The sequence below is a fragment of the Magnolia sinica genome, chromosome 3 (genome assembly GCF_029962835.1).
Source record: "Magnolia sinica isolate HGM2019 chromosome 3, MsV1, whole genome shotgun sequence".
Lineage (NCBI taxonomy): Eukaryota > Viridiplantae > Streptophyta > Magnoliopsida > Magnoliales > Magnoliaceae > Magnolia > Magnolia sinica.
Window position 1 is genome coordinate 72,345,724 of NC_080575.1, and position 18,117 is coordinate 72,363,840.

General features: G+C 38.1%; 1 protein-coding gene across 1 annotated transcript; it reads right to left on the reverse strand.

The window, feature by feature from the left end:
* Positions 1 to 506: 506 nt before the first annotated feature.
* On the reverse strand, positions 507 to 5,093 carry LOC131240014 (amino acid transporter AVT1H). The gene is made up of 3 exons (XM_058238010.1): positions 4,687 to 5,093; positions 3,082 to 3,689; positions 507 to 1,255 (listed from the first exon to the last, which is right to left on the reverse strand). Exons 1-3 carry the CDS (start codon positions 4,973 to 4,975, stop codon positions 716 to 718), a joined length of 1,437 nt encoding a protein of 478 aa, XP_058093993.1. The 5' UTR covers positions 4,976 to 5,093; the 3' UTR covers positions 507 to 715.
* Between the last annotated feature and the right edge of the window lie 13,024 nt (positions 5,094 to 18,117).

Here is an 18,117-nt window from a genome sequence, read left to right on the forward strand (position 1 = left end):
ATAATGCACTATGAAAGCAAAAATTACAAGAGATAGAGATTACCAATCTGAACAAGCCTCGAACCTACTCTTCAAGCCCAAGTTATATCCTTGAAACTCTTAGGAACAAATTTAAAAAACTTAGAATAACTCTCTACTCTCCCAAATACTAATTACACGCAATATATATAGCCCCATATAGTATCACAATCGAAATAGGAAACAAATCTTGCACTTGCGCAATTTTGCGCACGCACTCGATGTCACCTTCAATGAGAATTCGATGGCATCGAACACCTTCAATGGCATCGAGTAAAACACCAAATTATTCCAGTGATAAAACATGATTTTATTTTTTTTTCCGATGGCATCGAACATCTCTTGATGGCAACGAGTGGTTTGTTGGTTGCATCGGCAGACCCTGTTGTTTGCAGATTTAAGACATCAACAACATTGTCTTTATAAAATTTTATTGTGGGATTAAACTTACACCTCGGAAAGGCCAAAAAAAATAATAGAACATGACAAGCAATAAAACCCAACCTTTCATTCCGTATATAAAAGATCATTTATAATATGGGAAAAAACATGATCTTTAACACCCTCGAATAGCATCTTTTTCATTTAAAGTGCTTTACATGCAAGTACTTCACTCTAACCAATTAAGGACTTCATTTCCTCAAATGCTCCCATGCCAGAGAAAATGAAAAGCCGTCCAACTCATTTGTTGTAATTCTCAAGTCGAGTGGCCCCTTGCTACACTTCTTATAAGCGACTTTGAAGATGAAATGGTTCCAAACACTCCAAACAAGAATCCAATTCCAACGAGGACTCCATTGAGAGCAATGGCAGGCTTCGAGATTTGGTACCAACAAATCTTCATATAGAATGAACACGGTAAAATAATTGAAACCGCGATACTGACGAGTGAACCCGTGAGTGCAAGAACGTATTGGAAGTATGGGATCGAGAGAGCTAGACCTAGGATACCGATTAGGACGACGGACCCTATGGTACCTCTGATGATCATCCTCGTCGTCGAACTCATTGAAGATGGAAGGTTCTGCTCAAGTTGCATTGCGATCGGAGCAAACTCTAGGGCGTATTTGGTCATTGGCGTGAGTACGGTCGCCCATAGTGCAATCTTTGTAACAATGAGATGGCAAGGCATGCTGAGAGTGATTTGGGAGTTTACGGTAGGGCCAAACAGCTTAGCTCCCATGAAGGCCAGAGAAATGTAGAGTGCAGTTACCAGAGTAAAGCTAGTGATTGAGACCTGAAATTACATATGAAACAAGTTATCATGCCGAGAGTAAACATTAATTTCCGATTACAATAGGTTGCCATATTAGGTGGCCATGGGGGTGTTTGTGTTACACATTAAGTCCGACCCCATGGAAAGTTACATTGGAGTTGGACTCTGCGGGGCCCACCACTTGTGCATTACATCTAAACTATGCGTCAGGTGCATCTCTCCCCCAGTCAGACAGATCATCAATCGTGTGGGCCACTTCACTGGGAGCACGAGAGGGTGCACCAGATGGATGAGATGTTGTCACCGACATCATAGTTGGACTATCTGAGCTCGACTCTGTGAAATTATGCGGGAAAGTACGTGAGGTTGAGCACCATCTTCCTCAATGGGATAACTGTTCCGAATCCACAGAACTTCTGTGGACTCCTCAGAGAGTTCTTGAATTTATAAGGAAAAGAACAAGAAAATAGATAATGAATTCTATAAAATTCGAAATTGATTTAAAATTCGAAATTGATTGATGAATGAAATAAACGAGTTCACAAACCCTTAAACAGGGATACCAAGCAATGGAAGAAATTTCAGAATCAAACTACTACTAAAACTCCTAGAATTCGCAACTTACTATAAATTGAAGGTTATGATGTCTACTAGTGTGCAAGGTTTTTGGCCAAAAATAGTAATCATCCTATTTGGCTTTACCATGTTGTTCTCCTAATTATTATAAGCACTTTTTACGTTGGGCGCAACTCCTAAAGCCCAACGGATGAAGAGTTATAATCAAACTAAAACTTACTATTTATAGTAAAAATAGAATTAAAATAGGGAAACAATGGTTGATCTGATGGTATTTCGCAAATCTAGCTTGTGCAACACGGCATGGCAGGGTTGGGTGGCTAAAGTAGCTCGTTCTATCACAAAATCACATATTTTACGTCCGATAACTCATTTCAGTTTGCGAGATATGTTTGTTTTAAGTTTTGACAGTTTGGATCATCTCTATCTCCAATCGAGCCTTTTCTGGTCCATTTTGGCAATGAAATTATCGGTCACCCGCTCTACATCATGATGGGCATGAGGATGGGACTCCCAAAAATGACAATCTAATCCAACCTGTCACAGTTGGCTCTCAGAACTTGGCTCCATTGTGGGAGAACACCTATGAGGATGGGACGCCCAAAAAAAGTTAATTCAATCCAACCATCAAGTGGGCCCTGTCTAGCCCATGCATCAGGTGACCCAATCATATGATGAAGGGGTGCCCAGAAAATTAATTCAATCCCATGCTTAGGTGGGCCCCAACTCTTGATTTATAGTTTTCTAGGGGTTTTTTCGTCGTTAATTACTTTCCATCGTGTTTACCACCTGATGGTTGGATCGTTTTGATTTTTGGGTTGTCTCATTTTCACGGTGGTGTATCCCTGTTGGATGGGTTCAATGCCAAGCACTACATGACCATTTTCGACAGTTTTGAACTATAACTGTGGTAAAACAGATTAATGGGTTAGAAAACTTCATCCAAAGCTTTTGGGAGCCATACATTTGTTTCAGAAACTATGGCCCACCTAACTAGTGGATCAACCTGAATCTTGGGCTAGAGCATCAACATAGTGGTTCCTCTTTGCTGGGTGGATAGGATATCGTACTTATGCTGCCATGTTGGCATAAGTGGTGTGCACATGAACTTTATTCCACAGGCATCTGCGCTTGTGGAGCTTTCGTAACTAAGATGTCAAGGGAATTCATTTTTATCAGAAATATGCATCTATCTGTACACACATACAAAGATTTGAAATGAAAAGTAAATAAATAAAAATAAAAGTAAAAGACAGCAAAGGGAATTTTACCTTAGTGAACTTAGAGGGATCTCTCATGGCTTTGTAGATATTTGGGAAAACAATGTGGCCAGCGTAACTGAAGATGTAGAGGCCAGATATTGCTGGAATATTATGAAGCCGTAGGACAGGTATTGTTTGGTTAGATTTAATGCCACTGAATATAGCCGTCCACCCTATTGTTGTGAAGATGAGAACAGACATAAGAATGCCTCCAAAGGAAAGGAAGGAGATTGAGGAAAGGTCTCGTAGCCAAAGACTCGGCAAAGCTATTAAAACTGCTATCACCGTTAGAAGCTGAGATGTAGATAGGTGAGGCCATGGCATGCTTAGATGGGTGCCCAAAAATACAGTGCTGAGATTGTCACTCAATGAGATTGTGTAGGATACTAAAGCTAAGAAAATCTCCATGTATATGAAAGTTGATGCTATGATCCTTCCTTTTGTTCCAAATGCATGTTCACCAATGTCTGGGTAGTCCCTCGATTTTGCATTCTCTTGAAGACACTTTCCCATCACGTGGGATGTGTATGCACATATTATTCCAAGGCCCACCAGTAGGAAAGCTGAGGTCCACCCTCCATTCTCCAGAGCATAGGGAGTTGACAGCTGTCCAAGGCCTGCATCACATGGTTGGAAAGATTGATTTAGATTACGAGGCATCAATGGACAAGACAAAATGAAAAACGGCTGTCGGCCCACTTTTACATTTTCGGACTTGTGCGTCCAAACAGTTCCGAGTACAATTTGATAACATATCAGGAAAACGTTTATTCACCAAGAGCATATATCTACCACCATCCATTACTGTTGGGAATCTTAACATGCAATTCAGAATTTGCTTTTGAAAATTTGCATTTAGAAAAAAAAATAATAATAATAAATAAATTGAAGATTCTTGTGGACCCCCCTTAGATGGTGGGAAATATGTGACAGCCGAATCTCTTAATATTCACCCTGGTAAAAGTTGGACCAGATTTTGAAGAGAATAAGTAAATATTAACCAATACACGGCCTGGATAGTACTTGAATTATTAGAAATTAGAAAGAGAAGTTGCTCGCATCAACTTGGACTAGGGTGGCAAATGGGTCAGGCCTTGGCCAAGGATAATCAAAATTTCATGGCAATCGGTCAGAACGGCCAGTCTCATTTTCCACCTAAACTACTGAGCTTAGCATCCTAGCTAGTTCATTCTCAACCATCTATATGTATAGAAATTTCTCAGAAGATTTTCAGATGTTGTTATGTTTCTTGGGCTATAAATAAAATAAAATAAATCTGGAAAGCAAAATAGTAACATTGGAATTAGAGGGCAATAAATAGGTGCGGAAAATAATTAAAAATCGAGAAGAATTGGGAAGATTACTCTCGTGATGATTGCTATTACCTTGCTTTTTAAAAGGATAATATTGCAATATTTACTCTCTTTTTTTTTTTTTTTTTCATTTTGTCAGAAAACGCTAAGGAACTATTGCAAATATTCCAAATCCACATCTCCATGCTTCAATTATGTGCACCCGCTGCAGTTGAACATTAATGTAAACTAAAGATGTAGCTATTTAATCTAGTGTTTCAGGAGCCAAACCAATAGTATTAAGATAGCGATTTTTTTTTACCTATCAGCATTCCAACCATGTTGATGACCGAGTGAGTAAACGAACTATTAGCCTTCGCATGGTGGCCACCACCATCTCTGGCGTTCATCACCCTCTTCAGATTATCAACATTGCCTTGGTCTTCACATGTACACAACTTACTCTCCTCCACACATGACCCACACTTTGACGATTCTAAGGCGAACCGACCCCCTTGCACTGACTCACTCACTACCTGATTCACATGCAGCGGCTTGCCAGGAGTGAAGCACCACAGCTTCTTGATTGCACCCCACTTGCCACCCGACATTTCAAACTTCGAAGTTAGCAGATACTGCAAGAGTCCTGCCCGCTAACCAAATCTAAATCTAAACACAGGACCGCCTTGCCGTCCCACTGATGGGTCGATCTTTTGGATGGTAAGTACATGAGAAGTTGTTGGCTATTTATAGGGGGAAGAGATGCAGGAATGTATAATACCATCCATAGATGTTAAGAATCTGATCAAATTGGCTGTGAAGTTGTCAAATTGAGAAAGTGAAACTTCGGTTACAAAACCAAGGAGAAGTGGGGTCACGTCGCATTTGCATGGTTGTGGGAGAATTTGGATTTACGTATACATTCCCCTTTCTTTTCTCTCTTTTTAATATAAAGCCGGATTCAATGCAAATGTTTGTAGGAAAGCGTAAGCTACAAATCAACGTGTATAGCCAACCATGATGTAATGACAACATCCAATCCGTCCATCTGTCACACCCCATAGTGTTCTCTTTGGGCCCCAAACATCGGCTCATTCAAATTTCAGGTGGCCACACAAGGTAAAATCAGGATTGAAATCTCTAAAATAATGTTTCTTGGCCGACCTAAGTGTTGGAATGGCCTGATTTTTGTTGGTGTCTATTCATCCTAGTTGGATGCATCTTCTGAATGGATTAGATGATATATGAAAAACACGGTGGGCCTCACATGCAATCTGGATGGCTTTTAATTACATGGACATCTCCATCCCAACTGGTCCTTGCGGTGAGGCCTTCTGGGTTTTGGATCAGCCAGATTTTGGATTTAAGGAGAAGATTAGCCGGACAAGTGATTGACGGATATCATTTCATTAAAATAGCATAGTGAGCCCCACAAATCAATTTTATACTAAGCTTATCCTAGAAACTATTTGTACTGGATCGCTTCTCAGATTGGCTTTTTTCCTTCCTTGTCCGTCGATGCTAAACTAACCACAGCAAACTACACTAGGCTCACAATTAGCAAACTTCACCTTTGATCCAAACCATCCGATTTTGCAGGCCATACCTTTAGTGGGCCAAAACATGAACCAGTAAAATGTTTTTAAATCTCTGATCAATAACATGTTTTTAAAAAGTGAACATAGTTGTAAACCACGAGAAAAATGGCCAAAAGTTTTAGGCTGTGGCTCATTGAAGAAATGGATCATTGATTGGATGGTCCGGATTGATGTGCATGTGTGCCGATCGGGTGATAGAGATGGTTTTCTCCATTCGGTTTCTTTGTGCATATTTAGCAAATGATCACAATCCTTCATCTAATGGTCAAATATGTCTGCGTAACAAAAGTCTTATTTAAGGGAAAATGGTGAAATTCTCTCCTAACCATATCACAATACTTTCCAAAAAGGGTAGTCCAGTGGTTAAGGAATTTTTCTGCCCTATATGCACGGTTAGATGTGGGTCACATGCGAATCTGGAAAATGTGTGGGACATCTAATCCGTTCATAAAGTGGCCCCCTAGTTTAGATTACCTGGCACCAAAACTCTAGAGAGACCATTCATCAGGCAGCCCACCCTTTAGGCTGGCGCGTGTGCTTGTGAAACTAGTTTTGTCTATATCATGGGGTACACCATTTCAACCTTTGTGCAATGTAACGGATGCATGGCTACCGTTTCCTTTTGTCACCGACCATCTTCACTGACGCACCCTAAAACAAAGGCCGGATTTTAGGCCCATTCATCTCGTCTGAAGCCAGTGTTTTCTACGTTTCTTATGAGGAAAACCAGGCACTAACACGCTACAACCATTGCCTATATTTTGGCAACTTAGAATAACGCCTCTTCCTAATTTTGGAGGCATGTGGACATACAAATCTCGTGACCACTTGCAATATATATATATATATATAGAGAGAGAGAGAGAGAGAGAGAGAGAGAGAGAGAGAGATGGTACTATAAAGTACACCTCATGGGAACTTTCCATGAGGTCTAGCTGTGTGGGCCCCACTGTGATGTGTGTCAAACATCAACCATATCAGTCAGATGCACCATTCCATGCGGGCCACCGGCTTAAAAATCAAGTCAATCCATGACTTGGGTGGGCCACACCACATATAATAGTTGAGAGGGATTATCCTCCCATTAAAACATATTCATAATCATTTTTTGGGCCCACTGAGATGTGATTCACAAATTCAGACCATTCATTTTGTGCGTCCCACTTGAATAAGGGGTCAAACCAAGTTTCAGCCACATCCAAAACTCAGGTAGCCCCACCAAGTACTTTTATGTGTTTTAAGCATGTCTTTGCATGATTTTAGATGGCATAGCCCACCTAAGTTTCATATGCGTAATGATTTTTTGGATATCCCATGACCTAAAGGGGACCCATCAAATGTATGGTGTTGATGTTTGACAAGCATCAGGATGGGCCCCACACTGCTTGACTTGATGGGAAGTTGGCATGAGGTCCAGCTCATAGAACCATTTCCCATTATATATATATATATATATATATATATATATATATATATATATATAATATATATATATATATATTACCAATTCGCAAGGAACTCGTGTGAACTTTTTTGAGAACTCATCATAGATAATGTGACTCCAAAATCTAAACGGTCCACATGAAGCAGCTTCTCATGAAAACCCTTGGTCCCAATTTTCATTTTGATCCAAAACTTTGGTGGGTCATGAAAAATAAAAATAGTTTCCTCTCTTGCTTTGCATTTATCTTTTCTATGGCCCAGTAGAATTTTACATTAGCGCAAAAATTTATCCCTTGGGATTTCATGGGATTCCGCATCACATGGACCATTCGGATTAGATGCCCATGACATGTGTGCAAAGGTGCTCACGTGCACAGATGAGCATGACTCTCTCACTCTCTCTCTCTATATATATATATATTCTAGAAACTAATATGATTTCATTGGAAGTGATAGGCTCCTGACATCAGTTCACCATAATTTTAGACATGGAAATGGGGAGGCTATTTAACTGTACACGTAGGGTGGTTTTATGGCAATCCAGATCGTCCAAATTGCTAACTTTGTCATCTGAGAATTACTTGAAAGGATGAGGGTAACCATCTGATTTGTCCTTGGGATTTGGACCACTCACTATTCTACATCAAACCATTTAATCAATAGCTATCGGTTGGATTGTTAGGATTGCTTGATCAATGTGATTTTAGAGGTATGTTCCATCCACTGTCCCACAATTTGTATGGCATAGCCATGCATGAGGGTGACATATGAGGAGGATGAGTTGCCACTGTTTTCAAAATGGTGGTGAATTATCATAGGACCTTGCCCTTAATAGGATTAGTGTGAAACACGATCTATATTAGTAAAGTAAATCTGAAAGCTTGTTTCTCTTGTTCACTGCATTTAAGAATGTTATCGGATGCTTTGTCCATGATGACGAGACTTTTCATTCCAACACCACCAATTTTGTTATTGCCCATTTTTTTACTACATAAATATCGTTGCTTCCAACGCTCATGAAGATCCGCGTAAGTGGACATCCAACCAAGCACGAGACACACTTCTAAGGCGATCTGAACCATTGATCTTGTGGGGAACTGCCTGAATGTGCTATATCTAAATCTAGCAACAATCCTATCATCCCATCATTCCCATAATCAACCTCAACATTTATGGACCAGAAAAGTTGCGTGAAAATGATCCACAACAGCGATCAGATTGCAGCGACTCTCACAACATTGTTATTTCTGGGCTATGGCCTGTCCACATGGTAGCCGCTAGATCAGTAGTTAAGGCCACATCTCTGGTGGAAGATGGTGGATAAAAATGAGTGTGCTTTATCTTTCTCCAATGACAAGGGGAAGCGGTATCACATATTGCTGGGCCCAGAGTTCCTAAAATATGTGCTCGGGTTCTCAAATTGCAAAGTGGAGCCCATGGTTCAGTAATTTAAACCATTGCTATGGTTGGCTACACTCTAGGTTACGCTCTAGCTACAATTGGGTTTATTGATTTGGATGGTCTTGATCATCATAAAATGATTTCATGTTTATGGTGGATGCGTCACCATGATTTTAAGACAGTGGTCAACTATCACAGGAAGTGTAACCTAACTCAAAAAACTTTCACAATAAGCTTTAATGATTCGATAGATCATTAGGTATGCTTGAGTTGTCACTCATTTGCGTGTACCGAGCTAGCTGCGCTACAGAATCCATTGCATAGATGATTTGACACCCTTTCCTAAGGTCGATTATAAAATGAGATCTATAGATGGAATCCCACCCAGCTGCAGTGGGAGGAGAAAAATGAGAGATTCGAGGAGTCACATTCGAATAGGACTTTAATTGGGAGAATTTCAAGTGTCCCTCGTTGTTGGGATGCTTATATACCTTAAATAGCTAAAGCAATATTGCATGCAAGCTTTGCTAGGCCCACGCGTGTGAAGAAAGGAAGCCATCTACAAGCCGAAGCAAGCGTCAAGTGCCAAAAATGTGCAAGATCCAGGACGTGCGATGGATGGATGGATCCCAACAAGCAGATGCCATTAACCTAAAAGAGGGCTTCCTCAAAGGATGCTATGTTGTCCCATGAGAGGGACATTTTTTAAGGGATTTTTCTCCTTTCATTAAATATACTAGCCAACTTACGATCCAAGGAAGGGGAATGAGTTAACTTTTTTTTTTTTTTTTTTTGAACAACAGTCACTCGATTCATTTATAAACGATCTAATTACAAGTGTAGGACATTCGGACCCTTACAGGATAAAATCTGACTCGGGCCTATCTATAAGTGCTATGGTTTTATGCTCCTTTAGTTGTCAAATTTTGTAATGCCAAAACCTCAATCTATGTTTTGTGTAGCTCATTGGTATATATGTTCAAGACATTGCATATGGGTTCAAGACATTGCATCACCTCTCTAAACACTTTGCTTCAAGTCAATGTCCATACTTTACATTTAAGGTATGAATGACCTTAGATTGACCTTAGGGTAGGTCATTTTGTATACATAATTCAAATTAAATCTTTTTATATGTATTTGGTCTGTTCTAGGACTAGTCCTGGACCTTATTCGACTAGTCCTAGAACTGGCTCGACCAGTCAAAGAAATTTCAGGACCTATCCTAGGTTTGTTGCAATTTTTCAGAATTTTTTGGTTGAGCTACGACCATTCCTGGAGTCTGCTCGACCAATCGTAGGAACAGTGACGACTTGATTCAGAACCAGTGATGCACTTACGACTCAATTTACAGCAACTAAACATGGTATCATACGACCAGTCGTGGGTTTGTCACGACCAGTCGTGAACAGCCTACGACCAGTCGTGGAACGGTTTTATCTGATCGCGCTTAAAATTTCAAAAATCCGTTTCTTTTACGACCAGTCGTAATGTCCTCAGGACCAGTCGTAGATGCGATTTCTGCAACTATAAATAGAATACGAATTTCAGAATTTCATATCTAATTTAAGTAAAATCAAGGCTTCACTCTGAGATAAGTTTGTGTTCATTTTAAGCTACTTCGTGCACATTTAAATTCTCTTTTGTTAGCTTTATTGATTTAATTTTGTTTCTATATTCCAATCTGAATTGAAAAGAGGAATTGTTGTATTCCTTCTTCTTGGAATCAAAATCAAATATAGATAGCCCATCTGGTTTAATTTAAAATTAATTAGAACTTGGAACCATTTCAAAGTGAGTATTAGACATTGAGCTTCTATATTCGAATTTCTACTCCGATTGGTTCTTTCGAGCTACAACAAAAGGAGAAATCCAGGTATTTTACTTTATTGTAAATTTTCTTTTTTTTTGTTTTATTTAAGATTAAGCTAGAAAAATCTCAATTTGTTTGTTATCTGAGGAGAGCCAGAAAATTCGGAAGTGGAGTTTTTTGAATTGTGTAAGCCCATTTAAAAGACACAATTGTAAACGTTTTAGGTAAACCTATGAAACCTATTTTCATAGTGAATGCTGATATCCCCTGTGTGAGGATATTAGGAGTGGAGTAATAAGCTGTGTGGCTATTGTTTAATAGTTGGTGAACACACAGGCAGACACATTGCCTTTAGCGTTGGTGCGTGCGCTAGATTTCAGGCCGATCTTAAAGAATCACATATATCCGCGGTAAAAAGAATTATACGATTTGTGGTTGGGACTACTAACTTTGGCTTATGGTATCCATTTGACACAGCGACCATCATTACTGGGTACTCAGATGCTGATTGGGTCGAGAACATTGATGATCACAAGTCCACTAGTGGAGGTCGCTTCTATATCGGAAATTGTCTTGTATCATGGCACAGCAAAAAGCAAAACTCAATCTCATTGTCTATTGTTGAAGCTGAATACATTACAGCCGGTAGTTGTTGCGCATAACTTCTGTGGATGAAGCAAATGTTGATGGATTATGGCACTAAGCAATCTACAATGACACTTTTTTGACAAAACAATTGCTAGCAATATCTCAAAAAATGCAGTTCAACATTCTCGAACAAAGCACGTAGATATCCGACATCACTTTATACGTGAACTTGTCGAGGAAAACGTTATCATGCTAGAACATGTGCCTACCGAGCAAAAATTGGCCGATATATTCTATTCTAAACATTATGGTGCATTGAATGTCTTCTCTTCCCTACACTAAACTTTATCATCAATTTGTTCTTGGCATGCTTCTTGGTACATCCTTTGCCAATGATTGACAAAAGGGGGGAGAAGAAACCCACCCACCAAAACAATGATTCTTAGTTCTGCAGAGTTTGTTCCTTATTGGTACAAGTTGATCATGGCGGAAACTACAGGGGAGCAACATTCTTGTATTACATATTCAAATTGTTTAGAGTTGTAAATTGAAATTTTGATATGTAATCTTTCATTTTTTTGATATGTGATTGGTATGAGCCATGACGATGTCTTAGGTTAGGTCGGTTTTTTGTCACGTGATTGACAAAGGGAAAGATTGTTAGTGCACTCATCGTGTACACTATGTTTGTCAATCACGTGACTAGTTGTGTCAAGTAGCCGGATGGGTCCTTAACAAATGAAGACCGATGATACAAATCAATGAAATCTCACCTTATTTTTCTTGGACCACACTTCAGAAAAGTGAGAGCAGTGCCAATGCAAAAGCACTAAATGCAATCACTTGCGCACTGTCACTAGATGAATTCAAAAGAATTATATCCTATGATACTCCAAAGTAAGCTTGGGATATTTTAGAGATGACACACGAGGGAACATCAATTGTCAAGAAATCTAAAGTCCAGCTCCTCATAACCAAATTTAAGGAAATACATATGGAGGAAAATGAAATGTTCATGGACTTTTATATAAGATTAAATGACATCGTGAACTCTATGTGGGATCTTGGCGATAAAATCCCAGAAAGTAAAGTGTGTGCAAAGATACTACGCTTATTACCTGAACGGTTCAACTCAAAGGTTACCGCGATTCAGGAACTTCGTGATACAGACAATATGAGGGTAGAAGAATTAGTTGGGTGGTTACAAACCTATGAGTTAAATTTTAAAACTCCTAAAGGTAAATCTATTGCCCTTAAATCTTCTAAATGTATTTCTCAAGAAAATTCTGATTTTAAAAATTTTAAAAATGATATGGCCCTTTTAGCGAAAAGGTTTTATAAGATTTTCAAAAGTAAAAAGAAGGTTGACTTTCAAAAATCAAATAATAAGAAAAGATTTAAATCTAAATCTAAAACTTGGAAATCTTTAAAAGATAGTCAATGTTACAACTGCCAAGAATATGGGCATTTAACAAATAAGTGTCCTAAAAAGGACAAACCTAAAAAGAAAGGAATGTTGGCTACTGAGGATGAATCTTCTGACACTGAAGCCTCTTTTGAATCAGAAGATTCTGAAACCAAGTCAGGCAATGAAGTTAAAGCTCTTATGACTTTAGCCAAGTTTACTTTTTCAGATCATGATGATTCTACTAGTGAAGAAAATCTGAATAGTGATCATGAAAATGAAGAAGATCTTCAAGATGCTTACAATGCCTTATATAAGGAAAGTTGTAAAATTGCCGTAAAACTAAAACTTCGAAAAGAAAAGTTTTTAAAACTTAAAGAAAATTTTGATTCACTTGTTTTAGAAAAATCACACATTTCAGATTGTTTTGAAAAATCAAAATTAGATTTCAAAACTTCCCTGATTGAAAATTTAAAATCTGAAAATGAAAAACTTAAAGTTGAAATCTCTTCACTTTTGAGTTTAAATGATACATGGAGGTATGCCCAAGGTGATCCAAAATTATAAAAACTTTTGTCTTGATCAAGAAAATGTGACGACCGATCCGGTTTGGGCTACTAGAAAAGTGTTCCTCCTAAACAAAAGAATACTTCTCATAAGTTTGTAAAAGGAGAATCCTCAAACTCAAAAGAGAAAAGTTCAAATCAAAAGTTTTCTAAATATACTAAAACTTTTCAATCTTTCAAACCTAAAAGTAATCATATCAACTATAAAAATCAAACTCAAAACCCTTTGGCTGAAAAAATAGTTGATTTACTTAAGGAGCTCTTAAAATCTAACTCAGTGGGTCATTCTTACAACAACTACAAATATAAGAAGACCTACTATACTCCTAAACCCAAAACAGTTATGAAATGGGTTCCTAAGGCTACTTGCTTAGTTGTCCACACGACTTTCAAAGCTTCAAGCCATTCAAAGTGGTACCTAGACAGTGGATGCTCTAGGCACATGACTGGTGACAAAGGTTTGTTCACCACTCTTAAAGACATGACTGATGGTTCAGTCACATTTGGTGAGGTAGCAACTGCGGAATTATTGACCAAGGTACGGTTCAACTTTTTAACCTTCCCTTATTTGAGAATGTTTTGTACGTTGAAAGTTAAAAACATAATTTGTTAAGCATTTCTCAAATATGCGATAAAAATCATAGTGTTAAAATTTCTAACCTAAGGTATGGCATTTTAAACAAAAATGGTTAAGTAATATTAACTGGTCATAGAACTTCTGAAAACTGCTACATCGTAAGTGATTCTATCTCATCTAATCAACTGTGTTACATGGTCCATATTGATGAGAATGAGTTGTGGCATAAACATCTTGGACATGTACACTATCGCAATCTATATAGATTGAGCAAAAATGAACTAATAAGAGGTCTACCTAAACTACAAAAAGTAGACAAATTATGTGGCGAATGCCAGATTGGTAAGCAAACAAGGAGTGCTCACAAAAAGGTGAACTCCAATGCCACATCAAAACCACTCGAGCTTCTTCATATGGATCTTATAGGACCAACCAGGATGGAGAGTCGTGGTGCAAAAAAATATATACTGGGAGTCGTGGATGATTATACTAGGTTCACTTCGGTAGCCTTCTGAAGAGATAAATAAGAAACCCCTGATGAAGTAAAAAGGATTTTCAAATGGATTCAAACTAAAAAAGGTTCTCAAGTTAGTAAAATCCGTAGTGATCATGGATCTGAGTTCGAGAATAGCAGTTTTGAGAAATTCTGCTGCGATCAGAGAATATCACATGAATTCTCTACACCTAAAATACCACAAAAAAATGGAATTGTTGAAAGAAAAAATAGAGTGCTTCAAGAAATGACAAATGTAATGTTGAAAAGTATGAAGCTCCTTAAAAATCTTTGGGCCGAAGCCGTTAATATTGCCTGTTATACAATCAACCGAGTTTATACAAGTAAGTCAAATAATAAAACTGCTTATGAACTATGGTTTGATAAGAAGCCTACTGTCAAATACTTTCAAGTTTTTGGCAGCAAGTGTTATATTTTACGTAACCGTGAAAATCTAAAAAAGTTTGACACTAAAAGTGATGAAGGGATCTTTTTATGATATTCTTTAAACAGTCGTGCATATCGAGTACTGAATAAGAAGACCAGTGTTATTCAAGAGTCCATTAATGTGGTCATTGACGATCACTTAATTACACCTGCCTCAAGTTTAGATAGTGATGAAGTTCTTTTAATTGACAAACCAAATACTTCATCAATTCAATCTAACTCTGATCTAAGGACTATTAAAGATCATCCAACCACTCAAATTCTTGGAAACCCTCTCACTGCTGTGTGCACTCATAGACAACTAAAAGACATATGTAATTACGTATGCTTCACATCCCAGATAGAACATGTTAATGTAAAAGAAGCTCTTACTGACAAAAATTGGATAGTATCAATGCAAGAAGAACTTAATCAATTTGTGAGAAATGATGTTTGGTATTTTGTTCAAAGACCTAAAGATAAACACATTATAGGAACTAAGTGGATTTTCAAAAATAAGTTTGATGAACTTAGTAATATAATTCGAAATAAGGCTAGACTGGTTGTACAAGGGTACACTCAAATTGAAGGTATTGATTATGATGAAACCTTTGTCCCAGTAGCTCGTCTTGAGTCAATCAGACTATTCATATCTATTGCTTGCTTTAGAAAATTCAAAATTTATCAAATGGATGTGAAGAGTGCCTTTTTAAATGGTGATCTGCATGAAGAAGTGTATGTTGAACAACCAATAGGTTTTGAAGACCCTAAAAACACTGATCATGTCTATCACCTTAAAAATGCTCTCTATGGCTTAAAACAAGCTCCCAGGGCATGGTACGAGAAATTGACTAAGTTTTTACTAAGTCATGATTTTCAAATGGGAAGTGTAGACAAGACTCTTTTTGTTAAGAAACTTAATAATCACATCTTAATAGTGTAGATCTATGTTGATGATATATTTATGGATCTACCTGTTCTAACATGACTATTGTGTTTGCAGATTTAATGAAATCTAAGTTTGAAATGAGCATGGTTAGGGAATTGAATTATTTCCTAGGATTGCAAGTGAAATAACAATCTGATGACATTTTTATTTCTCAAACCAAATATGCTCTGAACTTAATCAAAAAGTTCAGATTTGAGAACGGTAAGAATTTTGATACTCTTATGAGTACAACTTTAAGACTCTCAAAGAACTTTACAGGTAAAAATGTGGATCCTAAATTATATCGTAGTATGATTGGTAGTTTACTTTATTTAAATGCAAGTAGACTTGATATTGCTTTAAGAATTGGTATTTGCGCTAGATATCCGTCTGATCCTAAAGAGTCACATTTAACTTCTATTAAAAGGATTATGCGATATGTCACAAGTACTTCTAAATTGGGTCTCTGGTATCCATTTAATACTAGTGTTCAATTGGCTGGGTACTCAGATGTTGATTGGGCTGGTAATATTGATGATAAGAAATCAACCGGTGGTTGTCATTTTTATATTAGAAATTGTATGGTTTCTTGGTTTAGCAAGAAGCAAAGTTCTATATCGCTCTCAACTGCTGAGGTTGAATACATTGCAGTAGGAAATGCATGTACTCAGCTTGTTTGGATGAAATGTATGTTAAGAGATTATGGAATTGCACAGGATTCAATGATTTTATATTGTAATAATTCAAGTGCAATAAATATTTCAAAAAATCCAATCCATCATTCACGTACTAAGCACATTGAAATTAGGTTTCATTACATTCGTGAATTAGTGGAAGAAAAGCTGATATCTTTGGAATACATTCCGACCGAGACTCAACTTGTTGACATTTTCACTAAATCACTCGACAAAAGCAGGTTTAATAAATTGAAATTTGATCTTGGTATGTGCATTCTAAATTGATTATTCATGCATATTTGTATCATAGTGTATATATATTTGATAATTTATTGATTTAAATTTCAATTTTTTATGAAAAATGCATATTTTATTCGGTACATGACCAGTCGAGGATGTACTTGACTAGTCGTGGCACGACCGGTCAAGGACATCCCACGACCAGTCATATAGCGCGCTTGTAACGCCCTGAAATTCGGGGGTCAAGCATAACTCAGCTATCGAGTTTCAAAACATTACTTATGCAACATATGTAATGATGGATGTATGTTGTCTGTATGAGTGCATAAAACATGGAGTAGATTAAGCCAAGCTACAAACATAATCCAGGGATAGGTGAAATCTGCAAGCGGAATACTTAAAGAAATATATATGTATATCTATGTAAGTCCCTGAGATATGTATGTTCTGCCAGGTCATAATTACAAGTGTTTGTTTTCAAAATATAAGTATCAAAATGAAATCATCTATTACAAAGAAAACCCAGAATCCCCGTAGATCAGGACACGGCTCACATGAACCCGCCTGAGAAAAAACGCATCCTCGCCATCCTCATACTTCTACTCTGCTTCAGGGGTCGCATCATCATCTGCATCTAAGATAGAGTCTGGTTGGTGTTGAAACACTGTCCCAGAATGTGGGAGTGAGTGATCAATCAGTGGAACTATACAGTAAAAGTTAACATGTTATCAAATCAATCAAGCAGTAATGACAAGGCAATACAATCAATCACGTCCTAATTACTCTTGTTAATGCAAGGATGTATGTAGAAATGACGCATGCTCTCGCCTGCACTCCCTCAGCGTCTTCATCTTATGGTACGCATGACAACCTCCCGCAGTGCCCATGACGCCAAAGCACATGTAATGCAGTGCATGAACATGATTACCAAGTTATTATTAGTCCTTTTCATACAGCAGGATTGGGAAGCTAAGGTACCTTCCTCATATCAATTTTCAAATGGTGATCCATTCTAAGGTCATCAGTCCTAGACAATCTCATACGATCATATGGTTCTAGGTCGTTGCAAAGGGCTCGTAACCAATCAATGCATGCATATCATACCTTAGTTACTACCCTAAGGCTCGTCGCCTCAATGTAGTATCAAGGTATGCTCAAGGTCATTACAAAGGGCTCGTCACCAATCAATGTAGGCCGACAGCACGAATATAGTGTCCCATACCACCATAATTGGCTCACGAGTCTGGTGTGTTCATTGGTTACTACGGGGAGGCTCGTCACCCCAGCGTAGGCCGACAGCTCGACCACGGTGTCCCATACCACCATGCCCGGCTCATGAGTCTTAGCGAATCAAGTTACAATGGTTAACGGGATTGCATTGGAAAGTTTGGTACCCTAGATTCAAACAATAGCGTCTATACATGGTGCACATCCACCGGGACAATCGGGTTACTTGACGAGCTTGACTAGCACGAGCGCACATTGAGTTGAACGACATAGAGTGCGTAAACACTCCATGTGGCCAAACCACTACCGACAACCCTAATACGACTCGGGTTCGTCAAACACGTCCTATGTGGCGAAAATAACCTTGGCCA